At 42.1% G+C, this 26,598-nt stretch overlaps 1 protein-coding gene and 2 long non-coding RNA genes across 6 annotated transcripts in view; 2 read left to right on the top strand and 1 right to left on the bottom strand.

Annotated features, from left to right (window-relative positions):
• The window catches only part of BACE2 (beta-secretase 2), a 53,047-nt gene extending 52,167 nt beyond the window's left edge, over positions 1-880 (bottom strand). For 2 of the 4 annotated variants that reach the window (XM_072027144.1, XM_072027145.1), the window contains exon 1: positions 409-880. In XM_072027144.1, the coding sequence (XP_071883245.1) occupies positions 409-865 (457 nt within the window). In that variant the 5' untranslated portion in view covers positions 866-880. The remainder of the gene's footprint in view (positions 1-408) is intronic. The other 2 variants (XM_027449085.3, XM_072027154.1) reach the window with 2 other exon arrangements.
• On the top strand, positions 856-8,165 carry LOC139999335 (uncharacterized). The gene is made up of 3 exons (XR_011804723.1): positions 856-1,273; positions 6,788-6,882; positions 8,007-8,165. It is a non-coding gene; the product is annotated as an uncharacterized lncRNA (long non-coding RNA).
• A 2,537-nt stretch (positions 8,166-10,702) lies between these two features.
• Positions 10,703-20,280, top strand: LOC106015069 (uncharacterized). Its single transcript, XR_001186842.5, has 2 exons — positions 10,703-10,985; positions 19,302-20,280. It is a non-coding gene; the product is annotated as an uncharacterized lncRNA (long non-coding RNA).
• Positions 20,281-26,598: the final 6,318 nt, after the last annotated feature.

The following is a 26,598-nucleotide window of genomic DNA, read 5'->3' as shown; positions in this document are numbered from 1 at the left end:
CCAGCGGAGGATTTGGAGCGATTCTCGCCGGGGGAGGGCACTGCGAGCACATCCCCCCCCCCCTCCCCGGAGCGCCCAGACGCGGCTTTAACAGAAAATAGAAACACACCCGCGCGGATGGGTTACTCTAAGCTGCGATCGCGACGCTTTGCAATGGGGGGCCGGGGTCTCCGTCCTAAGCGGGGGGTCCCCATCCTTCGGGGGGGAGGGGAGGGGCCCGTCCTAAGCGGGGGTTCCCCCTGGGCTCGGCAGCAGAAGTTACGGCACGGCGAGAGAAAGTTGCGTTTGGGCAGGAACGGGGGAGGGCGGCAGAACCCAGCTGCTGAGATGCGACCCCCCAAAAATATCCTCCCCCCTTCCAAAATATCCTCCCCCCGCCCCCCCCCCTTCTCCCCGGCCCACTCCTACCGCCTGCGGCGGGGTCCCGAGGAGCATCTCCAGGTAGTACCCGCGGCCGGAGTCCCCCTGCAGGTTGTCCACCATGGCCAAAAAGTTGATGCTGCCCCCGGGCTCCGAGGCCAAGGCCAAGCCTCCCGGCTCTGCCGGGGCATCCCGCTGCCGGCCCCCGCCGCTCCCCGGCCGCAGCGGCACCGGGGCGGGCGGCGACCCCCGGGGGGCGGCCGGCTGGGACACGCGGAGCGGCAGCGAGAAGAAAGCCCGGCACAACCCCGCGGCGCCGGCCAGCAGCAGCAGGAGGCTGGGGGCGACCGGCGGCGCCCCCATCCCGGAGGCACGTCCCGGCTGCTGCGGGGCTCGGCAGGGAGGCAGCGGTCGCCTGGTGCCGGGCTGGAGCAGCCGGCGAGAAGAGAAGGAGGAGGAGGAGAAGGAGGAAGGCGGGAGCGGCTTCCCCACGCCCCGGCTCCATCTCCCCCCACCCCTCGGCGCCGAGCTCCTCCTCGCCTTCCTCCCGGCCGGGGAAGTTGTGCTGCTCGCTCAGGCAGCCCGGCCTCCGCCGGAGGGGAGGCGGAGGCTGAGAAACTTGGAGGCTCGGCCCCGGGGCGGAAAGTTTCCGAGAGCCCCGGGGGGATGGCGGAGGATCCGGACCCCCCGGGGATCCGCGCTGTGGGGTGGCGGTGTCCGTGTGTCCATGTGTCCGTGTGGGAATTCATCTCCTGAATCAACGGCGCCTTGCCATGAAACCCGGCACGACAGACGCCTGCTTGTGAGAAAGACCGACTGCAAGGCTTTAAATGTCTTCATCATGCGCGGAATTAATAGCGGCAGGCCAGTGCGGCCTTTCGGGGGATGGGAAGGCTTGGCCAGCTTTGCCCAGGTACTTCGGTGTCCTAGGCACACCCTAGGCAACTGCCCGTTCTGTCCTTGGGTGTAAACCTGCTCCAAGTGGAGATCTCTCTCGGCGAGGGATTCCTCCCTCCCTGCAAAGGAAGAATCCTCCTTAGGGTTTCCAAGTGTTTCAGTGAACTTGAATGAAGTTTCTTATGGACGTGCTGGTGCTTGCTCCCAGAAAGACTGAGCAAACCCTTTGCTGGAAGGGCACTCTGGTTATTCGTAGCTAGCACCAGAGATGCTTGCAAAGGGTAATCCTTGCAAGGCGATTGGAGCCCACACACTCATTCTGAAGGAAAAAAGGCGCCTTCACTTTCCTCACTGACTTGTTTTCTATACCCTGACTTGTCATTCAATTTCTGGAACCCCTCTCCTCGCATTTTAACTCATCCCTTAGATCTTTTCAGTGCTGCTGGGGTATTTCAGCACAAGGTGTTGCAGTCCCTGACATCCACCTCAGAGCTGTCCTAAGGGAGGAGAAGTGCTCTGTCAGGCTCTCAGCCTCACTGTGCTGGAAGTGGGAAGTGAGCAGAGGGATTGCCCTCACAGAGAACTTGAGTAGAGGGCATAGATAAAGGTTGCTCTGTTTTACTTGTGGGAAACAATGCATCTTACTGAAAGGCTCAATTGTGCAAACTCTGCACCTCCCTGGCCGCAGGAAGCTTTCTGCTTGCCTGACAAGTAGGAAGGTGAAATATTGCAGTCCTGCTCTGTGTAGTTCCACCTGCTCAGGACAGAAGAGCTGGGAAGTGCTGCACTGGAGGGATGGCAGCTGAACACCTGGGGGAGCAGCAGCTGGGCTCAGAAGAGGTTATCTCCAGGGTGCTACTGTAATGGCTTTTACTGATGCGGCTGGGATAGCAACGGGTTATGCTGCAAGGCCTGTCTGGTCAGAGCTGAGGCTGAAGGGGATTTCAAGTGGTTAGGGCTCTTCGTGGGTGAGCTGAGAGCTGGATAAATGCCCCTGCCCCTCTGAGAAAGGAAATGTGGGAAAAAAGCAGGAGTATAATTGAACACCCCCTCAGAGTGGAAGGGATATATTTATAACAGTCAGCAGCTATATACATTTTGTTTGAATTCTTTTACAGTACAGTAAGCCTTCCCCCCGCCACTGTTGCTAAGATACATTACCATACTTCTGGGCAAAGCAATCCCTGTCAGAGGAAGTGTATAGTTCACGAAGTATAGGAGATACAGCATAGCCTTTAAGTGTTTAAGCAAAAATTTGTCTTTTTTGTCAGACTGTTTGTTAAAAGTTCCTTATGTGCTGTTTTCTGCAGATGTTGGTAAGTCTTACAGCACATGTATATCAGAGAGCTGCTGCATGGGGTGTATATGTAACCTTTCCACCCTCCCAATCACATCATCACAGCCTGGCCCGTGTTTGTACAAAACAGCAAGTTGTGCAGTTTCTGTCTGCCCTCATCTCCCCTTTATTTACCTAAGAATCTGACGAGGCTTAGACTGTACTGTGCGCAGGTGAGTAGACTTTGTGCACTTATGAACAATAGCAGGAGGAGGCCTTGTAAGAGCAATGCAAACAATTGCTTTTGGAGAAGACATAATAAACTCCTCCTAGAGAGCAGAACATAACTGTATACAATGTTCCATAGAGAGGAAATCATCTGTATGCAATGCAATTGCATTCAATGTGCATGTTTATTTGTTTGTGTGCCACATACACAAAATAAATTAAATGTTGGAAATACATAGAAATAAAGGAGTGTCTGGAATCCTTATTTTATAGAATTTTTGAAGAATCTATTTTTCTTCTTTCTGTATTTTTGTTATTCCAAATATATACCTTTGAGTAAATAGCTTTTAAAAACCTTTAAATATCAGCCTGCGAGAATAGGTCTCTTTAAAAAGTCATTATTTTCCATGTCAATTTGCAGGTATATCTTGACTTGGATCCAAGTTTGCATTCATTTACAGAACCACAGAATCACAGAATAATCTAGGTTGGAAGAGACCTCCAAGATCACCTAGTCCAACCTCTGAAACCATTTACTTTGCTGGTATTATGGTGCTTAAAACCTTGAGCCACTTGGAAGTGAATTGATGCACATCTCTATAACATAACCTTCCACCAGTGTTTACAGTGTGTCATAAACATGTAACTGTTGTGTGTTATGGATGACGTATGTCTGAGGGACATACGTGTCTGAAGTCTGAGGGACAGTTGCTATATGGAGATACTAAATTAGGGCTGTTGGGAAAACAGGAATGAAGAAGGCTGAAGATGCAGAGGAAGTGCTGGAGCTAATAAGAACAGAGGAGCTCTGGATGACTAAAAAGAGATCCTCTCTTTCCAAAAAAGGGAAGCTATTAGGGGACTGCTTAGACTGAAGTGGTTCTCAGTTGTGCCTCTGAAGAAGTCAGGCTGACCTATGCTATCATTATACAATGATAAGGCAAGATGGACACAAAGACTTCTATTCTAAGATTGCTTTGTCTACTTTCCATGTTCCTACTGTTAGCATAATCAATACTTCAGTTTTAAGAAGGCTGCTCTTTACCACTAATTGCACACCGATACGGAAAGAAACCTAGCTGGATCTGCAGTGTACAAATGGTTAATTTGAAGAGTGCAATAGCATTAGGAGAGGGGAGATTTTGTTCTTGCACCTCACTGGGAAATGGTCTTCTCTGTTTGCGGTCTTCTTGCATCAGCCTTTTCATACTTTGGGCCTAGTCCAGGGAAATACTGCTGGCAAGTGACAGAGCAGTAATCAATTAAGCGGCAGCAGAGACCACACGGTTTGGCTCTGTTGTATGTCTGCCAAGGCAGAACGTCTTCCAAGGCAATGAACAAAACAGCTGCCCTGTGGGGTGAGATAGGTGCCGTTCAGGAGAGCTATTCCAGTGATGCTCCTAAGACTCTAGTAGTATCTCATGTGCCAAAGTGAGGGCGTGGACAGTCTGGGGTTTTGTTTAAGGACTGAGCATATGCACAACGCGTAGAACTAGCCCCAAATTTATCTTGTGGCTGAAGAATACATGGTTGGGTACTCCTGTGGTCTTGTAAACTGTGGGCCTGGAGTAGCTCATTGCTAACTGGGAGGGTGGGTGTTTGAGTTTCTGTGCCACGTCTGAGGCAGACTTCAGAATTCTGGTTGAATGCATTGACCACTCACAGAAGACTGTTGTTTTTCCTCAGAAAGCTCTGCAGGCATCCTCGACTCTATTCTCTAGCTGGCACCACAGAAGAAATCATTTGTGGGTTAGACCTTAAAATGATCTGATATCGACCTTCTGATTCCAGACCTTCCTACACCACAAATAGGCGATAGTTATAAATTTATAAACTATGAAAAATTAAACATGCAGTGAACTATAACAGCGCTTTAAAAATACCATATTCAGAGCTGGCACATACTGCTGAGATTGCTCAGATACTTTCATAACTGTGTGGGGCTGCAATCTCTTTGCCCAGAATTGATAGACTATTCATTTAACAGTAGGAGTAGAAAAACGTGCTAGTTAGTGGATATTCAGGAAACTAGCAACCTTGGTCAAGATTTCTCAGAAGTGCTTAGACCTCAACATTGTTTACTGGAAAATGGAGGAGATGGGATATAGAATCCTTGTGAAAGTCTGGGCATTAGTCACTTTTGGGAGGTAAACGCACAGAGTACGGTTTTGTTCCAGTCCATCTGTGTACCAGATGTTCAACAAAGGAGGTTATAGGCATGTTCCTGGCTGCACCCTGCTTAGAAGCTGCAGCTAGGATCTGTTTGTAAATAACCTTGTCATTTAATGGAGCCGCGTGTCCATATCTATGTCCGTCCTTTGGAGACACTGAGGAATCTTATAACAAATCACATTGTCCACATGGCCAACTCAAAGCTGTGAATTTGCTGTCTGTCCTTGTTTTCTTTGTGGTGTTCTTCTTATCAAATTCATGCTGAAAAGTTCAAGCACTAAATGGTCTCATGAATGGCAAAATCAGTTCCTGTAGCCTGTCTTTATATTTGTAGCCTGCTTTTTTTTTTTTTTTTTTTTTTTTTTTTTTTTTTTTTTATCCACCTTTCCTTATCAACCTGATGTTGATCATGACAAAGTCCCTGAAGACTGGATGCAGCAAGTATGTTTGGCCATAATCTATAAAGAGCTGCAGTTTCTTTAACTTATATTCCATAACTCAGTGTCTGCTGGTTGGACATGGAGCTTCCTTCCTTTCCCATCCTCCTGGACTAATAAATTACTGGCTTCTAGTTTAGATATACTGAGGTAGTAAATAAAATCTGAAATGCTGAAGGCTGAATGTGAACCACAGATTTCAGGCCAAGTGTCTGATTGACACTTGGATGAAAAAGAATTTGAAATGATGATCTAGCTATCTGTAGTTAGTAGGATTAATTAAAGATTTATTATTTTTTTAATGATTATTTGCAATCTGATAATGGGATCTTTTTTTTTTTTTTTTTTTTTTTTTGGCTTTCTAGTGTTGAAATGATCCTTTATTTATAAAATTTGCCCCTTTTTTGTTCCAAAATAGTAGCAGGGATATGGATGAAGTATACATCCCACAGGAAAAACAAACAAACAAAAAAACTATTACGTTGCTCCCAGTGACCTGGATCTAAATAATCTATTCTGTGATCCATTTCTTTCCAATGAAAAAATAACCTAAAACTGGAGCTCTTTTTTTTTCCCCAAAATTCTTAGAAAGATTGAATTTCTTCTGTGAAGGCACATAAAGATGAACATGTGCATGAAAAATGAATATGTTACTAGTGAAGTAGTCCTCAAGCACTGAAATATTCTTGGCATCTAAGCCAGAGGGAAAACCCAGTGCATCTGAGAGAGGTTTGCAGCTATCAGCTTGGCAAAATAAGGTTTTATTGTTATCCTTCTGGGCCTCTGGAGACCCCTGAAATGCTTTACTGGGGCTAGAGAAAGGTGAAATGGAATTGTGTTTTACAGAACCAACTCCAGTAGCAACTGTAATGCTAGTTCATGATGTTCCAGGGTATATTTAGCCTTTTGAGTGTTACTGCTAATGATAAGCCCCAAATGCTACTTAAAACTCACACATACTTTTGAAAACTGATAATGAACTGTTTTTAGTGATGAGTGTTGGTCTTCCTGTAGGATAGAGCTAGAAAACAGTTCAGGTACTTTAAGGTTAAACAAGTCAATCAGTTAAAGGACTGTTATCCTACAGTCACCTAGTAATGATAGTAGATGAAATGATCCAGATAACATATGTCCTAAGGCAAAACACTATGATCCCACTTAAAAAATAAAAAAATAAATTAAAAAAAAGAAAAAAAGAAAAAAAATCCGTGATCTTAGAAAGTGTGATTACATTATTAATGTGTAAAATTGTTACGTGCCTTTGCACTTCAATTTTTCTCCGTCTTTACAAAAATTCATTATTCCTCATCAGATACAGGCTTATAGGTCTTCTCATAATTTATGTCTCCTGCTGTTTGTTTCAAGTACCCAACAATGAGAATAATTATGCTTGCCTTTTTGTATTCTTTGTTTTCAGGAAACAATGCATCAGGGAGGCTGTTTCAGAGACGAAAACTCTCACAGGCAGACAGCCAAGAGGCAGAAGTCTGAAAACAGCTGAAAAAACTTCAGGTGATTCTTTCCTCATTTATTGTATTTAGAGCCCATTGAGGTAAACCAGGCTGATTTGTTGCTGATAAGGGCAAGATCTGGCCATTTTACTTCAATTTTTCTTTTATCTGTAATAGTTTATACTACTGCTTATGATGCATATTAAAAATACATATTACTTGGAGCTGGTTGCATGACTTCTGGTTGATAATGCCCAGCAAATTAGAGAAGCTTATCACTGTACTAATCTTAGAGGGTGAACTTTTTCAGGCTGCAGGTCTGCCAGAGACTTATACTGTTTTGTGCAAGTTTGTTTCTGGCCTTTCTGAGAAATGCACTGGAGAAAAATACTGTGCTCTGCAGCTTAAAGAAAAACAGTCTAGTGGGAGAATTTATTTATTTATTTATTTATTTATTTATTTATTTTTGTGAGGAGCAGATATGGAATGCCTAGGTACTAGAAAAAAAAAAGTTGCCTGTCTATGAGGTTTATGTCTTCCATTGTTTAATAAATAAAATAAAATAAAAATAAAAAAAATAATAATCTGAGCCTTGTCTAGTTATTATCCCCCCCAAACCTCGATTTACATGTGCACAGCAGCAACCCGCCTAACAGCTTATTTCTTCCAAGGACTCCTTTTACACTGAACTTGTTCCATCTCTTTGTTGGCCTTCATCTTCAGGCTCAGGAGCGCTGTTTGGTCCTCACCTGGGGCTCAGTAAGACTTTCTTTGGAGTTACTGCTCTTTGGTGCTGCACTGCTGGGTGCAGGAACAGGGATCTCAGAAATGACTATACGCCTCTGAGGAGAATGCAAGAGGACAAGACAGCTTCCACAGTGATATGGAGCAGGGCTTGGTTTGGCAGGAGCCTCTGTGAAGAGGAGAGCTCTGAAAGTGCAAAGAGAAAGGGACATGCACAGCAGCATGACTTGGAGGCAAAGAAGGGGTGCATATGTGGGAGCAGCAGGAGCAGGCTATCAGCACAGAGCTGAAGAGCCTGTGGTAATTTTAAAATTCTTCTTAACAAATGAGAATATGAGTGCACAAATCCAACATGCCTCAGATGTATTAGTTCGTTAACTAATTAAGAATTTCCATAAGCAAATCTTTTTTTTTTTTTCTTCCTATTTTTTCTTTTATCAGATCAAGTAGACCTTCTGGATTCTTACAGGCGTGTCATTGCTTTTTCCTTCATAGTCTCTCTCTGCTGGATGAGTTTATTGACTGCATTTTAATGCCTTCTGAAGAACCACACATAAAAAAATACTAAAAAAACCCAACACCTTCACAGTACTCTGGTCTCCATGGCAAAGGTTTGGCTGCTATTGCTTTTGAATATGAATTTCGGGATATAGTACTGATAATCCTATTAGTCTGTCTAGGAAACAAAAAAATATGAAATGAAAGTTGACTCGGTGTTGAAGGTAATCTCCTTTATTGGACTTGTATGAGAATACATGTTTCAAAGAGAAAAAAAACATTGAAAAATGGCTGTCTCATATTTCCAGGGTCTCAGAAAGGCTGAAGTTCCATGTTTTGACTGTACAAAGAGACTGAGTATGTTTTAGGTTACCTTATGTTCACAGTACCCTATCCATCTCCTATACCCCTTATGGGTACAACAAATGAGAGCCGTATCATGCGGTTTAGGTTCACTCTATTAACTATAAGCTAACCCTGCATTATATAGTTCATGATTACCACTTGAATTTGTAAGAAAGTTGGCAGGAATGCCTTCTGCTAGGTGACCTTTGCAAATGTGGCTGCGGCTGCTACATGTAGTACCTAGGATGTTGGTGTTTACTGTACTGTCTCTCTCCAGGGAACCAGAAAGGAGGACACAGCAACTCTTTGAGGCTTGGCAGAAGAAAATCAGAGATGTCACTTCCTACTCCATTCCTGCCAAATACAGTTAGAACTTTTGCTGCGGAGAACATCATTTAAGGATTGCAATTAAACCTTGACATGTGAAATACTTAATTTTCAGCAGCTGATGCCATAAACAAACTGCAGATACTGGGATTGGAGTATAATTTGTTTTTCTTGCAATGAATACAAGGTATAAAGTGTTTATTGACTTAAAAAGAAAAACTGAACAAACAGAATAAAGAAGAAAGCATGCACGGATGCTTTGAAGGAAAGAATGTTTTTATTTCTTACTTTGAAGAAATTGTTCAACTAGTTCATCCGTGTAAAAATGTGACCCCTCTAATGCTGCCAAGGGCGGTGAGATCAGGGATAATCTGTTGAGGAAATGCAGCTCACGCAGGCCAACAGGCATGTTTTAAACTTACAACACCATTTTTTCAAAGAGGAAAGCATGAAGGGGAGAAGAAGGGAAGTGGAAGGGGAGACCAGTACTGAAGGGTCTTCTTCAGCATGAAAGGAAATAGAAGGGGAGACCAGTACTGTTCTTTGCTTGCTGAATAACCCCATTACCTGTTCTGAGGAATGTTGTCTCTGCTCTTTGCTATAGAAACATGTAGATTTGGGGGACAGTCAGACTGCTGTATATTCTCCCCCATGAACTCCCGCAAAAAAAACAAACAAAAAACAACAACAAACAAAAAACACAGATGAATGTGATTAAGATGCTGAATAATAATTAATAAGCAGGGAGAAAGCATGAGAGAAAGCTATTCTGACGGTCTTAATTCTCACTTTAATGTAGGGCTCAGCTTCATGTTCCTCGTGTTCTTCATGCTCTTTTAAAGTAGTTCTGGTATACACATGCACATGTTTATCTGTATGCATGCACTGTCTTTGCAAACCCTGTAGTCCAAAGAATAATTCTCAAGCCTAATGGGGGAAAAAAATAAAGCTTCCTTTGTACTTAGGAACATGAAATGATTCTGTCTGTTTTTTTCCCCTAGAGAGGCCTGAGTCAGTGAAAATGTGGGATTGGAGTGGAATGTCTTTTCAGTATAGTTTTGACTCTTGCAAGTAGTGCTGTACTGGAATTCAGTAATGACTAAAGAGCAACCTCTTCTGAAGTTAGCACTGGTGATTGCTGAACATTTTCCAGTAGATCTACAGGCCATTTTAAGACAGAAATAAACAACGCCTTATTTGTTTAAAACTGCAGCAAAAACAGTTGCTGCTGAAACTAATCAAGATACATGCAAAGCACGTGTTTTCCTTCAACTGCAGAGCTTATTCTTCTAAGATATGTACAAGTATATAACTCATGTTACTTTAACTCTCTGAAGTTCATTTGATCAGTGTTTTTGTCTTACACTTTTCATTTTTCAGTCTCACAGAGAATTTGTCAGTGCCTTCTCTTATTTCTTGTTGTCCTTTCTCTATAATTTTTTTTTGTTTCCTACTATGTAAGCTGGCTTTTTTTTTTTTTTTCCAGACATGCAAGAATGCAAGAAGATTGCTTTCTAAAGCACCTTTCTTTTCTTTCCTTATATTCTGTGGACAGCAGACTAGAAGAGTCTTTAGTCCTTGTTCTTGTTATCGTCCTGTGACTTATTTTGGCTGTAGTCATTTAACATTTTCATTTTGCTGTTTTTAAAGTCTCCCCTAGAGCTGTCTGGGCTACAGCTGAAGGTTAAAATTCCCATTTTCTTGAGTGGGCAGTGATGGTATACTTGTAGCAGAGATAAGTGGTGGTGGTATTCTATGTACTTTAGATGTTGCTCCTTCCCCCTGTTATATGACTGCTTTGCCTCTCTGGGAAGAGAAACCCCAGACACAAATCAGTGTAAATCACCAAGCTAGGAATGCACTAAGTTAGAAAGAGATTTCACAGGTGAAAAATGTAACCTTAATGATAGTCCTTAAGCATTAAGGGATGAGCCCTTGAAGCTCCTTAATGCCCCTGCTCTGTGTCATTCTACTACCACACATTCTTGCCTTACACAGGAATCAACTCTTCTGAGCTGTGTTTAACACTGTATAATTTCCTTCTTCTTCATTATTGTGGTACTGGGGTTTTAGCTCATCTTTCTTTCAACCTCACTGACTGAACTTTCTTGAGTTTTTGACTGTTTTGAGGTGCTTCTCTTAGAAGGTTGTCCAGGGTATTGTTTCCAGACTGTGTGTTATCTTTACATTTACCCTATCAGCAGCACTTTTGCTCCTGGCCAGTGATATTGGAATGCTCATAACACCTAGGTAAGTTTCTTCTTTCTTGTCTGCTCACATTCTCATCAATAATTCTGTTTCTACCTCCCTTATCTTCCTCTTGGAGAGATACAACTGCTTTAAAGATAACAAAAACAGAAATTCATTTCTTCCCCTCTGATTCTCACTATTCATCTTTCTTTTCTCAGTAGCAACATTTGTGTCATTTTGGTTGTTATTGCCAAGAAAATACCTTTTTAAAAACAAGTGGTGCTCTGCCCTAGACCCTTCTCTCCCACACTGTCAAAACAGGCATGTATATTTTTAAGCACAGTCACCAAGATTCTTCATTTTGGTTCAGTGGATAAGCTCCTCCATGTTTCTCTTGTTTTGCACCTCAACATCAACCATATCATCTATGCCTATTTTTTCAGTTCACTACATACTCTTTGCAGTCTCTTAAATCTTATGCAGATCAGACTGATTTTTCACTTTTTGCTATTCCTCATTGTTCCTATCTTGTATGAATACTATCTATTGTTAGTCTAATATTCTTACCCTCTTATTATGGCTGTTCTGTTTATTCTTCTCAGCTCCCTTACCACCTGCCAATTCAAATGTTTCATTTTAGCAGAGTTTTCTCATTCCTCAACATTTCTACATCATGCTTTTCTCATTTTGTCCTTTGGATTTTTTTCATTACTCCTTTCACTTCTCATTTGTTTCCACAATTTAAATCTCTTTTCAAAAGGAATTTCTATGTTCTACTACTTAATCCCCAGCATACTGACTCTCATATATCCTCAATGCTTATTTTCTTCAGTAACTATACAGCCCTGGAAGGTATTGAGCTTTCATGATGTTTGTGCATTGTTGTTGTTTATATAATCCTCCTCCAAGAGTCATACTAGAAACCATTAATAAGTGTATAGGCCTTTTATTTCCAGGTTCATCATTACCCTGATTATAAGTAGAAAAATAATAATTTCAGGATTATATTTCCCAGAAAGACAAAAATATCAGGAGACCCCTTTTGAAAGGGACCAAAGATAAAAGAACTCACAAGTGTCTTCTGTAGTGCCTGAAAAAATACTGCAGTGGAAGTGCAATCCAACAGTGGAAGGAGAGAGAGAGGAAAACCTTGAAGGATGTACAAGGCCCAGCTAAATGCAACATTTTGGGCTGCAGAAATTTTCTTGACTTTTTACGTCCTATGCCTTTTCATCCTATGGGCCAAGTATGATCAGTCACAGATTTCCATCTGAAGCACACGGAGCAAGAAAAAGGCTAAACGGGTGCTATGCTGGAAGCCTAGAGGCAGAACCCAACTGTGAAGGTCAAAGTAAAATACATCTGGTTTGGGTATACACAATACTGTTTAGGGTCCTGATTTTATCTTGAGCCTTTTGTTATTTATTGTGTGTCTGTAGCACCTAGATCCTACAGACAGGTACTTCAGGTCTAAGTCTCTTCTTTCATTAAAAAAATAAAAATAATAATAATAATAAAAAAAGCTTGCTTCTAGCCTTAACATTTCTAGAGGAAACAACATGCAATGTGAAAATGTCTGAAAGGTTCATAGACCAGAATGTGGTTGCTATATGAGGACTTTTTATTTTTTAATTATGTTAGGACTTTTAAATCCATGTTCATGATTTGGAGGACAGGTGATTTGTCATTTGCCATCATATTCACAGTTTTAACATGTGGAAATAGTTCCCTTTCCTATCAGAGGTGAGGAGATGTAGAAGGAACGTTTCCTTTGGTAGGCCTTTGTAATAGGAGGAACAGTGGAGGAGAAGAGCATTTCCATACAAAAAACACTGAAGGAGCTGAGTTTACATTATACGATTATTAGGGGAGAGGCAGAGTTACGTGGAAACTGGAAGAGAGTTCTGAAAAACTGTTTCATGTGCTTGCATGCCTGAGAGGATAAAGATCTCTTAAAGTACTCTTAGCTGTAAGTCCTGAGTGGGCTTATGCCTGCAGTTCAGAGATGTCAAGCTTGGAGACCTGCAATATGGCATGCTAGCTCTTTAGAGACCTGAAAGAATGGCTGGCTCCACTGTGAAATTCAGTGATGCACAGCTGTGGGGATTTAGACCAAGCATTTGTTCTCCTGTTTGGCTTATAAGAACCAGCATAGAACAAGGGAAAATAATGACAAAGCTTCTTAGAAAGGGACAGGATATGTTTAATGTAAGGGGAGACTGAAGAATCCTGCACTTTTTGCTGCGAGGAGAAAAATGCAGATAAATGAGTCAAGTAATGAGGATTGGTCAGGAGATTTCTCACGAGGGTATCATGATGCTCATTAGCCTTGAAGGCGAGACTAGCCTGAGGCCACTTTCAATATGTTGTTTAAACAGTGGGCCTAGTTCAGGGGCTCTGGCAGCTAATTTACTGCTGCTTCTCTGACACCTCAGGAGACTATCTAATTGCAGAAGTAGTTTAACCCATGTAAGGGAATTCTTTAGTTTGAATGTCAAATTGTAGAACACAGCTATAGTGCTTTTGGACCTCGGCCAGTATGTGTGTGTCTTGATACACCGAGCCGGGTGGGTTTGCTGGTGTGGAGAACATCTGTCCTGTGGTCCCTTGAAAGATGTATACATGCTGGACACAACTCTTGGGCCTTTTCTGTCTCCTGTACTGCAGTGTCATATAGTTTACACTCACAAAATATCTCCAGAAGGAAATGTTCTTCGGGAGACAAACCTCTTTGTAGTTTCTTCCATATCCCAAAAGAGTATTCAGGCAGACTTGCTGCTGGACTGTATTATTAACACATCATAAGAATTGGCAGCTAGTCTAGTCAGGTTAGTCTGAGACTAGGGGACAGAAGGGAAGAGGCTTGCACATGCTTCCCACCTAACTGCAAAAGCAAGGCAATGTTTGCTGTCAGGGTGCCTGCATACCTCTCTGGGCAAAAGTCACGAAGTGGCATTCTGTCCATGGCTGGGTCCCTTTGTCTTCTCTCCTCCTGTCCCCTGATATTTTTGCTCTGCTGAAATATATCTGAATGAGCATTCCTATGTACGTAGGGACACAATCATTTCAATATCATACAGTCATAGAAATATCTGGCTGGATGGGACCACTGGAGGTCATGGAGAACAGCTTCCTACTTAAAATCAGACTATTCCTGACACTAGGTCAGATCAATTGGGGTTCTCTCCAGCCAGGTGCTTCTGTAAACCTCTGAGGATGGAGAATCCATGATTTCTCTGATCAGTGTGTTTTCACAGTGTGCTATGCTGTCTTATATGTTCAACCTGAACTTCACAAAACGTAACATGTAAATGTTACCTCTTTTGTTATTTCCTGACTCTATGTAGAAGGTTTTTCTGTGTGTGTGTTACATTTGTAACTGTCTTTCAAATCAGTGTAAGCTGCTATGAATTCTCCTTTTAACCTTGTTTACAAAACAGGCCAAGATCCCTGCAACCTCCCCTCACAGGTCCAGAGCTTGAGGTCCCTGACCTATTTGGTGGCCCTCTGACAGTCCCTCTCCTATTTCTCTCTGTCCCCATTGAACTGGGTTCCCACAGCTGGCCACAGTATTCCAGGTGTGCTCTCACCAGCGCTGACCAGACAAGGAAAATAAACTTGCTTGACCTTGTTGTCCATGGCTCTCCAGGTGTGGCCTGTTGTATTTTGCTGTATGCACAGTGCGAGTGTACTGCTGGCTTTTCTTCGGCCTGGTGTCCACCATCACCTGAAGTCCTTTGGGAACAACTGAAGAGTCCCTTGGAAGCAACTGTTCAATTGCTTCCCAGCTTGTGGTGATACATGGGGTTGTTTCACTTGAGCTGCAAAACTTTGTCCTTCTCCTTATTGAATGGCATGAGGTTCCTGTTGGCCCAATCTTCCCCTTCTTCAGGGTTGCCTTGGATTTAAGCTGTGCCATTCAGCATGCCAGCTATGCTCCTTAATGCAGTGCCTGAGAGTGCAGTCTGTCCCTCAGGTGAGTTCTTGGTGGGGATGTTGAACAATTTTCCCTCCACTGATGACCCCTGGGGCACTCTGCCTTACACTGTCATTGATCTTTGCTCTTTTGGGTACAGTGGCATAGTCCAACGGTCTGTTTGTCCAGCTCTACAAAAATAGGAATGCTGTCAAAGATGGTGTCAAAAGCCTGACTGAAGTGAAGGTGTGCTATAGCCCCTGATCTCTGCCCATCCCCGTAGCAAGTCATTTTATAGAGGGCAGTGAGGTTGGTCAGGCAGGGTGATAGGTCTGTGAAATTGCTCACTGAGTGTCCCTTTGTACCTTTTTGTCCTTCATGTGCTTAGGAATGGATTTCAGGTGGTGGTTTCTGTGTCTCTTCCTGAGCTGAGGTGAAGCCAATGGACCTGTAGTGCCTTGGGCCTTGCTGCTTTCTCTTCTTGAGACTGGCCTTATGACAATCTTTTCTCTGTAGTCAGGTCACCTTCCCTGATTGTCAAGATTTTGTACAGATGGTAGGTGGGGGCCCTGCTATCACATCAGCCACACTTGCAGCACCCTTGGGCAAATCTTGCAGATCTGGGTTAGTTTTTCTGTATAGTCTTGTAGTGAGTTTACATGGCAAGGTTTTGGTAGTGGGGGCCCATGGTGGTGGTTTCTGTAAGAAGAACCCAGAAGCTGCCCCGTGTTAGGTAAGGGCCCCACCGCTGGCCAGAGCTGAGCCAATAAGCAATGTTTGTGCCTCTGTGAGAGCATATTTAAGAAAGCGGGGGGGGGGGGGGGGGGGGGGGGGGGTTGGGCGGGAAAAAGCTGCTGCTCAGCAGCAGCTGGGAGAGAGAGCAGTGAGAAATAGCCTTGCAGACGCCAAGGTCAGTGCAGCAGGAGAGCAGGAGCTGGAGGGAGCTGCTGCCCACCTGTGGGGGACCCTTGCTGGAGCAGTTTGCTACTGGGGGATGGATGAACCCCGTGGGACGGAGCCGTGTGGGAGCAGTGCTTGAGGAGCTGCTGCCTGTGGGCAGGCCCTGCAGGCTCAGTTAGGGAAGGACGGCATCCCGTGGGAGGGACCCCACGGGGAACAGGAAAGGACTGTGAGGGAGCGGTGGAGACAAAGTATCAGGGGACACCCCCATTCCTCGTTCCTCTGCGCTGCTCGGGGGGAGGCAGTTGAAGAGGGTGGTTTTAGGGAAGGTGTTTTTGGTTTCTTTCCTTTGTTTCTTACTTTTCTAGCCTGTTAGTAATAGGCAATAAATTTATTATCTCCCTATTCTGAGTTTGTTTTGCCCATCACAATAATTGTTGAGTGATCTACCGGTCCTTATCTCAACCCTTGAGCCTTTTGCATTGTATTTTCTCCCCCTTTCCCTCTGAGGAGGGGGAGTGAGAGAGTGGCTGAGGTGGAGCTCAACTGCCCATCCAAGTAAAAACACCAAAAATCTGTAACGAGTTACTCTTGCATGGCTGGCTACACTTCTCCTTCCCAAACTCTGTGATAAGCACAGCAGAATTAGACAAGCCTTTAACTCTGAAGACTAAGGAAAAAATTAAGCAGTGAATACATTGCTACTTTTGCATTGTGTCTCTGTGTGTGTACACTGAAGTACACACTCTATGTGCATACACTGTTGGGATGTTCTCAGAGGGTTTTTACTGTAAACTGCTGATATTGATTTAAGAAAATAAAGTCTTGCATTGCAGCAGATTAGCCCTGTTCATATTACTCAAAATTATGTCTTAGCTGAGGTGCAGCATCTTCTGTCTGAAAATGTTTGTTGAAAGTTTCTTAGTCAAGCTTCATTTTGATGAAACAGTCATGCTCTGCAATTGTAGGAAACTCAGAAGAATGTGCATCTGTTTTAAATGCTTTCCTTGAGGTGTTGTATGGTTTCAGAACATGTTAATACTGATAATGACCATAGCTCAGCTGATGCATAGTAATTTGTTAAGCTGTGACACAATGTCGTCCTCAGAGTACTTTGGAGGGAGCTAAACAAAAGTAATGTGAGAGTGTTGGACTCCTTCATCTCCAGAACATTTGCTCTATTAAGGGCTTTTGTGTTCCCACCAGGATGAGAGCAATATAACTGTGTGTGACTTACATCCTCCTTTTTTATAGTTCTACTAATAGGTAGTGATCTGAACAAGAATAAACTAGGGTACTCTTCTGTCATTTTAACTAAGAGATAATCAAATTATCTGAGAGATCTGAAGAATTCGATGAAGGTGGACCATAACTGCAAGACAAAGGCATGCTTTTGCATAATGGGAACTTTAAACAGAGTGCTTATGTAACTTGGTAAAAAATTTAGATTCAAAGAAACGAGCCTTTTTTTTTTTTTATAAAAAAATTTCCCAAGTTTTTTATAAAAAAAAAAAAAAAAAGAAAAAAGAAAAAAAAACTCTTTCCCACTTCAAAGATCAAGAGGTTTCTTTATGAGAAAGGAAGGCAGTGAATTCATAACAAACAAGTCAAACCACAGATGCTTTGTGTAATAGTAACCTGTTGCAGGCAACAGAGATGAAGGGCTCATTTCCTCTTAGTGTAGGAATGGCTGAGCTGAGGACACACTGGGGAAGCCACACCACACCATGCACTTTCTGAGCTCAGAGCCTGGCAAACATCCACTCAACGCCTGGCATAAGTCCAAACAGTTTTGGGGAAGTTATAGTTACCTGCTTTGCATCCACCTGCCAGCATTATCTCAATGTACCCTCCTCCAGCAGGAATCAAGAGAAATGCCAACAAAAGGCCATTGTGTTAGCTTTTCCTGGTGGAAAATGAGCTTTATATAAAGCTTCATGTTGCCTTGTGCTATTTCTGCCCTTCCACAACATCAAAAGATAAGATAAGATCAAAAGAAAAGATATTTGTATCCAGGCTAAAAACATAGCTGGGGATATACCCAGTGTTTCAAAGCATAAGTTTAATATGCAGAATTAATCTCACAAAGAGTACTTTCAGTCAACTATACTAACAGTGAGGTGCACTATGGATTTCATTTTTTGCTTGGAACTATCCGAAGTGTAGTAATTTTGGTAAATGCTGGACCTTGAGTCACAACAGTTTCTTTAAGTAATATTATTTTGTGAAGATTGATAAACACTTCAATCTCTTTAATAATTAAAACTTTTGAAACTAAATAAATATCCAGCAGGTCCTATGTGAGGCAATTAGTGGAGTGGGGTATTTTCTCCAAGGCAATGCTGTGATGATTTGAAGTACCAAACTATCATATCTGCATGTGAGAAATGAAGCAGACTCACATTTTTTTATTATCATCAATACAAATGAAAAACAAAACAAAGCATAAAAATGCCCTTAAATATCTCGTAGTTTTCATGCCTTTAAACAAAAGCTATTATGGAGTAATGGTTCCAGAAGTAAAAATATCAATTATTTTTTATTATTAAAACTCAGAAATGTTAAGGAACTAACTAATTATTCAGGTGGAATATAGTTTTTTTGTTTGTTTGTTTGTTTTTTCTTTGCCATTCAGGAACTGTTTATAAACTGTTTCTGAATTCTGCAAATCAGTGGCTTATATAGATGAACAATTTTCAATTTACATGTGCAATCTATTCAGTTTGACTATTTACCCTCTGTGATATATGTGTGGTTGCGTGGCTACATAGATTTTCCTAGACTGAAGCACAGATTTTTTAAGTAGAATGCTGAATAGTAAATATTTGTGCCACTGCATTGAAAAACTTGATTATGTGCAGGCATTTTGGAGAGAATAGATATTTTTCAAGCATTCACATGAATCAAAAAGCTATTCATTGGAATGTTTATGAACTTCAAAGCAGGGGTACATGAACAGAAAAGAGCATAAGAGTGCTTCAGAATTCAAAAAGGCATTCTTAAACATCAGTTGGCTGTGCCAGCCTTAGGCCAAGTGTCACTGCTGTCTCTGCTTACTGTTTAATATTCTGGTGATATAGGTACTGAATATTTGGAAAGGCAAAACGTTCTGTTTTTGTTAAAATATTTATGTCATCTAGGGGTTGTAATCTAGGGGACTGCTGAGATCTGCAGGCAACCAGGAAAGGGAATGACAGTATTAAAAATGACTGTCATCCTTCACAGATTTTTTTTTTTTTATTTATTTTAATCTCTCTTCTGTAAAGCTGTCTTGAAACTGTTCAACTGGATGAATGATCCAGGTAGTCAGGGAGAGTTTGAAGGAATTGCCACCTGTTGACTGTTGAGGGACTCCAAAATAAGGCTTTTGAGGGATGTTTTGTGGTTTGTTTACTTGGAATTTCCCAAGTTTCTCTAAACTGCAGGGGACAGACTAAGAATAAGCTGACCACTGGTCAAACTGGATAGTTTCTACTACGAATGTCATACTTGAAGCACGGTGTGTGTTGTTTGATTAATAAATTACATGCAGACTCACCACTGATCTCATGATTCTTCAGCCATGAAAGAAATAATGTATTTGGGAAGGAGTATCCCATGATCAAGTGTGGTTCATTCAGCACTGAATCAAGTGCTACTTCTGTCCATGAAGATTTACACAACTCTCCTGAATGAGGCCTGGAGCAATGCTATCTAACTGTGAAGTTGGCCACGCTCTGAAGAGGAGGTCAGATCAGAAGTCCCAAGAAATCTGAATCTTTCTATCATTCTAAGTGCTGAACAAAGTGCCCTCCAGAAGAAGAAGGAAAAAAAAAAAAAAGCAGAGGGCACAAGAAATGAGATTGATATCTGTTTCTTACTTGGGCTATAGGACAGCATTCCAAAGAGCATGACAGCTGGAGTCTCATCCCCTGATTTCATTGAGCTGCAAGTGGTGCACTGTTTCTTTATTCAGCCTTGTTTTTTCTCCCATGGACTTTTATCTCATGCCTAAAGTCATGGGAAGTGAAGCTTTATGCTGCATTTCTTCTGAGTTTATCAGAGAAACGTGGCTTTGTATTATGTTAACTGTCTTGTCTAAAAATACTTCTAACATGTTTTTAAACAACATAAATATCAGGCTAGGAGAAGAATTGTTGTGTAATTAGATATAACAGTATGAAATGAAGACAGAAGTGTAGGAGAGAGAACAGGGAAGCCTTTTTTTGCAAGACTTCAAGGGAAATAGCAGAATTGTTTAAGTCATTTAAAACTAGTCTCAGAAGTGACTCAAGATTAGCCCCATATAGAAATATTTGAGATCCCTTGTCTGAAATTACTGACCTCTTGCAAGGTCCAGTTAGAGAGGACAGCATATAATAAAGTCTAGTCTTTCTACATCCCAAGGATTTCTGCAGTAATGCATCAAAGTAACTTTATAAATAATATTTTGTTTTGCATGTTGTTGTGGGTTAACCTCCGCTGTCTGCCAGGTGCCCACCATGTCAATCTCTCATTCCCCATCCTCAGCAAGGAAGGGGAAGAAAATAAGATGAAAAAGTTTATGGGTTGAGATGAGTACAGGAAGATCTTTCACCAGTTACCTTCACAGACAAAACAAACTTGACCCTGGGAATATTAATTTAATTTATTGCCAATTAAAAATAGAGTAGGATAGTGAGAAAAGCAAACAATCAAAAACCCCAAACAAACTGAAAACACCTTCTCCACCTCACTCTTTCTTCCCAGGCTAAATGTCAGTCATGACATTTAGCCTCTTCTACCTCCTCCCGGCCCTGAGTAATTTAGTGAGGATGGGAATGGGGGCTGTTGTCTGTTCATAACACGTCGTCACGTTTCTCCTCACACTTTTCCCCTGCTCCAGCATGGGATTCCTCCCACAGTATGCTGTCCTTCACAAAAAGTTCCTATGTGGGGTTCCCACAAACTGCAGTTCCTCAAGGGCTGCTGCAATATGGGTCTGTACCACAGGGTGCATCCGTCAAGAGCAAATTGCTCCAGCACAGGTGGCAGTTCCCATGGGTGACAGTTCCCACAAGAACTTCTGTTCTGGTGTGGGCTCCTCTCCATGGGATGCAGCATGGATATCTGCTCTGACATGGTCCTTCATGGGCTTCAAGGGACAGGCAGTTTCACCATGGTCTTCTCCATGGGCTATCGGGGAATCTGCTCTGGTGCCTGGAACACCTCCTCCCTCTCCTTCTTCACTGACCTTGGTGTCTGCAGGGTTGTTTCCCTCATTCACAGCTCCTGTGCAGTGCTTTTTTTTACACTTTCTTAGATATGTTATCACACAGGTGCCACCAGTGCTGCGGAGGGACTCAGCTGTGCCCTGCAGGGGGTCCATTTTGGAGATGCCCAGAACTGGCTGTGTCCAGCATGGGGCAGCCTCATGACTCTTCTCACAGAGGCCACCCCTGCAGACCTCCCCAGACTACCAAAACCTTACCATATATGCCCAATACACCTGTGCTGGCCTAAGTCTTAACCTTTCTTAGCAGAAAGGACTTCTGGATGTATAAACGCTAAAGTATGTTTAGTATATTTAAAATATACTGTTGGCTGTGCTCTTACATAAGTGAAAAAATGTACTGAGAGAATTCCAAGTGGGTTACTTAAGTAATGATTGGATGGCAGTAACTATTACAGAGAAAGAAATATAGGCTGGTGGGCCTTGATTTTCTTGAAGCTACAGGAAAGGAGTCCTGGTGCAGTGCAGCCATCTGACCAGAGGGACTACTGATCCAGGGAGATAATCATTTGGTTGATGGTGGTTCGTGACAGCCCAGATCACATGCTTGCTTAGCCTTACAAATTATCTTCTGTGAGTAAGCAGATGTCACCAGGTCTTTCTTAAAGTTGAAAGGGTAATATTCAGAGATCTGTTTGGGGCCAGCACATAAAGACATAACATTACTTTGAAGAGCCATTACCACTAAAAAATAAATGAGAGTGTTATCTTTAGCTTCAGCCTTGAACAATTTTATTAACTATTTCTAGAGAACAGCTTGGGACAGAAAGAAATGTTGTTTTGCAAAATATGCAACTTCATTCTTGACCAGGAGGAGAAATTAATAAATTATTAACTACTTTCATAGCTCACAAACCATTTCAATTGAGGAGGGTCTGTGTTGAGAATGATCATAAATTGTATGGCTAGGGCAGCTGAAAGATGCTGAGGACTGGGTTTGAAAGTGTTCAGGGGTAACTCTGTGATCTATGAGAGAGGGTCCCTCAGTCTGACTGTCTTTGCATACTTGTGACAAGCATGCTGATGAAATTTCAAGGGGTTACTAGTTGTGTGTTTTGCACAGTTTACAAATATTTGTATTACTGAGTGAATCACAGCTGAGAATAAAGTGAAAGATAGCTGTTGTACTCAGTGAAATGACAAATGATGAAGGTTATAAAGGACTTTGCATTTTAAAGCAATCTCAGTGAATAATGGTGTAGGAAATATAGACTCCTTGCATGCTGATGTATTAAGTCTCTCATTTCAGTGTCTCATTCAAATCATGAAACTACCTAGAACAGTACTTTTCCTTTGATGATAATAATGTTGTGCGTATGAGGCAAGATTTCATTTTTGTACTACCTGGAATATTTACAGCTAGTATTTTGTTATGTGCTGTTACATGTGGAGAAATATTTTGTTTATCCCCATGAGGTGTTAATGTGTTGGTACAGAACCTCATGAAAATGCAGTTGTAGCAAGAGACAAGAAGATGAACCATTTAGATTGTCTCACTCATAAAAGTGCTAGCCCAGCAGTTACTGGTGTCAGATCAATGGAAGAACCTGATATATCTGTTGTGGTCTGCTGTTGGCAATTCACTTTACCTGGTGAAATGTCTGTGATGCTGAAAGTGGACATCCTACTGTCAAATACCGTAAATACAAGAACTTTTAGTTCAGAATAGTTGTTGTAATGTTGTGTATTAAGAGGATTGTATCCTGGCATTAGTACATTCCTGCACAGGAATTTGCTCCATAAATGTAAAGAGCTCTCTTCTCCCTTGGAACATTGACTTCTCTAAGTTCTGGTCTTCCTGACCACTGCTTATGTTTCACATTGAACAACGTTGTTCTGAGACACGTAAATGAGATAACCAGTGCAGCTGATGAAGAGCTCAGATGCCTGCAGTATAATCTTACCCTTGTGACTTGAATGTTTTCTCTTTCAGAAGAGAACACTTAAAAGTACTGTGAATTTCTATGGTTTTATTTTTGCACGCTATCTGAAAGAAGAACACTGTTTATCTGTACAGAAATTTATTTGTCTTTACGTATATGAACAAACCAACAAGCTGTTTATTTCCAAACGTAGATTCGAAAAGATGGGAGCATCAACTTCTATGTGGAAAATTGTTTGTTTTGGCATTGATTCCTTATAAAAAGTAGTAACCGTAATGAAAAAATTTGAGTAATAACCACGCATCATGTGTCACTTATGTATATTCATTTTAGCTATGCCTATTTTATCAGAAAAAAAAAAAAAAAACAAAAAACAAAAAACAACAACAACAACAACAAAAAAACATACAAATAGGAAATGGATAAAGAATTTTTCATTAATTTCTCCAAATCAGCTACATTTAAAAGTCCTTTGGCTGTTAAAGAGAAGTCTAACTGGGAATAATTTTCACTTTTGAACAATTTTCACTTTCTGGTCACATTTCAGGATATATTCTTGTTTTCCATTACACTAAAGCAGGAAGAGTCCAAGCCTCTCAAACAGGTCGATTCATGTCCATTCCCACCAGATGTCAGTATGATACAGATAAAAAGAGGCACTAGCACAGGAACAAATACTTCAGCTGTGCAAAACTCATGCCAGAATTTATTAGTCATGGCAGTCTTGTAAGGCACATTTGTCTCTTCAGGCCCAGGATAACAAAGTCTATAAAGAATATTCCTTACTCTGATGGTGTTGGCACTCACCCAGGATGCCAAAATACCAGGCTGAGTCCCCGATTTTAAGCTCCGGGCAGAGTCTGGCGTGTAGGGGTGTTCAGTACTTATGGCAGCTGGCAGGAAGAAGATTGCATTTGTTTATATCTTTTTTTGTTTGTTTGTTTGTTTGTTTGTTTGTTTTTTGTCATACTATTTTCCATGATACTTGTGGCCAAAATATAAAACAAACAAACAAAAAAAAACACAATGCTGCTTCTTCCTCTCTCCAGCACCCCCTCTTGAAGTTCATATTTCTAGACCAGTAATGATAGCTAATTGGAACATTTTGTCCTTACAGTGCTTTCCATTTTATTTTTCTCTTTCTATGGTATTCCAATAGCTATCTCCCCGCCACCCCTTCCCCCCGACACACACACCCCGCATTATCTCTGAAACTGGCCTTAAAATAATCTGAAAAGAAAAGCTGTGGCTATGTGAAGGCCATTCATTCTGTGTGGAAACTCTGCAGCTTTGAACACCAGGAGAAAGAAATAAGGAGTCTTCTTGTGGAATCATTTGTTTTTCTCAACCACCGTGTCTCATTCTTGGCACTGAAGGCTCCAGAATCCTGCCTGCATGGGTGACAGAAAGGCAACAAAAGGAAGGTACTATTCAAATTAACAGGCCTTTTTTTTTTTTTCCCTGCACAAGAGGATTCCTGTCCAGAGGTGATTGTGCCTGGAATTAGTACGTGGACATTTACTGTGAGAGATAAAGGGATTTTATTGCTCCCCTTCCAATCCTCACAAGCTGTCTTGAAATATATGTCTGCTGTTCTCCAGCTTCTTTTGTTTTTCCCACAGCTTCATGCCTGTGGCTCTTCCTTGTCCTGTGACAGAGGAGTGATCATAGCTGGAGGCAGTGATTGGTCACCTCTTTCACATCAAACTCTGTTTGCCCTGTTTTGCAAAGTAGGGTTGGAGAGGACCAGGCAGGAACTCACCCAGGTCCCACCATCTCAGACAATTGGCTAATAGGTTGTTTAGTCCAGGAAAGCTCAGGGAATATTCATTCTGCACACTACAAACCCACACACTCCCCAGCTCCTCGTAGCAAGTTGAAAAACCTTCACACAAAGTATGCAAAAACTTTGAGGTGCCAGAAAAAAAGATTAAGAGAGATAAATGCCTATCTCATTCCTGGGGAAGAGTTCAGGATGTATCTTCCATCTAGAGTCTTCCTGACCTTAAAAGAAACATTTCCATCTACTCTCCTTTGTGGGGAAATGAAGTTCCAGAGATGGGGACTGACTCCCTTCAGATTAGCCTTGTTATTGCAGAGTCTGTGTCTTCCATAGTCCTAACTGGAGTTTAGTCCAGCTCCCATAGACAGACTGGGTAAGGCAGGAACAGCATGGCATTGCTTGTATTGTGCAAACTCTGAAATTCATTTTTCAAAATTACTGAGGACTGTTGTGCAGCAGACTTCTTTATATGCCTCATTATACTTTTTTTGGCTAGTGTATTGCAGGCTGCCATATGGCTCAATATAAAAATCTTTATGGGTATCTGCTGTCTCTCATAATACATAAAGATATGTTAATTAACACTAATTAAATCAATCTAAAACATATATGAAACATAGCCTTACAAATTAGATAATTGAAGTATGTTGGCCAAGTCCTTAGCTTTTGGCTAAATACTAACTGTTCAAAGTTGATGCCTCATGAAGGCACTGATAACACTCCTACCCTGTGCGTGGTTATGATCTGTGGATATTCCCAGTGCTGGTAAGTTTTCTTCTTCGAAGGTACAGGAACAGGAATGTAAGTACATGTTGTTTTGAGCACAGCTCAAAACCACAGCCATATAACATAAGCCATCAATTACTGATTCAGACATTGAGAAAAAGCGGGAAAACAATTAAACACTTAGAGAAACACCTTTCCTCCCTCTCCCCGGGATCATCATCACTCCACCACCTCTTCTCCCCCCTTCTGTGTCTCCACTTCCCTTGTTCCTGTGTGTTACAGTATTTCCCTACCAACTCCACTGGGGAGGCAATGGGCATCAGAAGGTGGGATCACTGTGTAATTTTCTTCTCTTCCTTGTCTTCCTTCTCCTCCTTCTCCTCCTCCTCTTCCTTCTCTTACTTTACTTTACTTTTTACTTTACTTTTTACTTTACTTTTTACTTTACTTTTTACTTTACTTTTTATTTTACTTTACTTTATGCCTTCTAATCTTTGCTTCCTGATCTTTTCCTCTACTGCTTCTTGCTTCTTTCTGCTCTGGTGAAGGATCCTCCATGAGCTGCAGTCCTTTCAGGGATGCTCTGGCATGATTTTTGCCTCAGGGGTGTCCCTGCCTTGTGATGGGTCACCCACAGCCATAGTCTTTCTTGGGTGTTCTTACTCTTTGACTGTGAGTCACCCACAGCCAAAGTCCCTTTGGAATGTCTCTGTCCCAGCATGGCTTACCCATAGCCACAGTGTCTCCATGGTGTCCCTACCCCAAAGTGGGTTACCCATGTGCTGGCATTTCTCAGGGAGAAACTTCCTCTGACACGTAGTGCATCCTTCCATCAGTGTTTCCCCAGCTGTGTCCCCAGCAACCTCTTCCACATACCCCCCTCTGTCATTTCTCCAAATCCATCTTTTTACTTTTCTGTTCACAGTTCTCCTTTGGTGTGTCCTCTTGTGTCTCCTGCCACTTGCCACCATTTCTTATAACTAAGTAGATGTGCCATCTACTTCCCTGACTGGTTAAATTTTTGGGGTATAGAGTGCTTTCATCTGTTTCAAAGCTGTCTGGACCTGGCTGTGATTAGCCCTGGACAGTTCATGGCTTCCTCCCACGCAGGCCACTCTGCAGTCCCATGCAGTACCCAAACACTGCCAGTTATGCTGGTACAACCATTCCCAGTGGGGCACAGGTGTCCTAGCTTATCGTCCAGGTGTCTGTCC

Source organism: Anas platyrhynchos, chromosome 1 (assembly GCF_047663525.1).
Source record: "Anas platyrhynchos isolate ZD024472 breed Pekin duck chromosome 1, IASCAAS_PekinDuck_T2T, whole genome shotgun sequence".
Lineage (NCBI taxonomy): Eukaryota > Metazoa > Chordata > Aves > Anseriformes > Anatidae > Anas > Anas platyrhynchos.
This window is presented reverse-complemented; position numbering and strand designations above follow the sequence as displayed.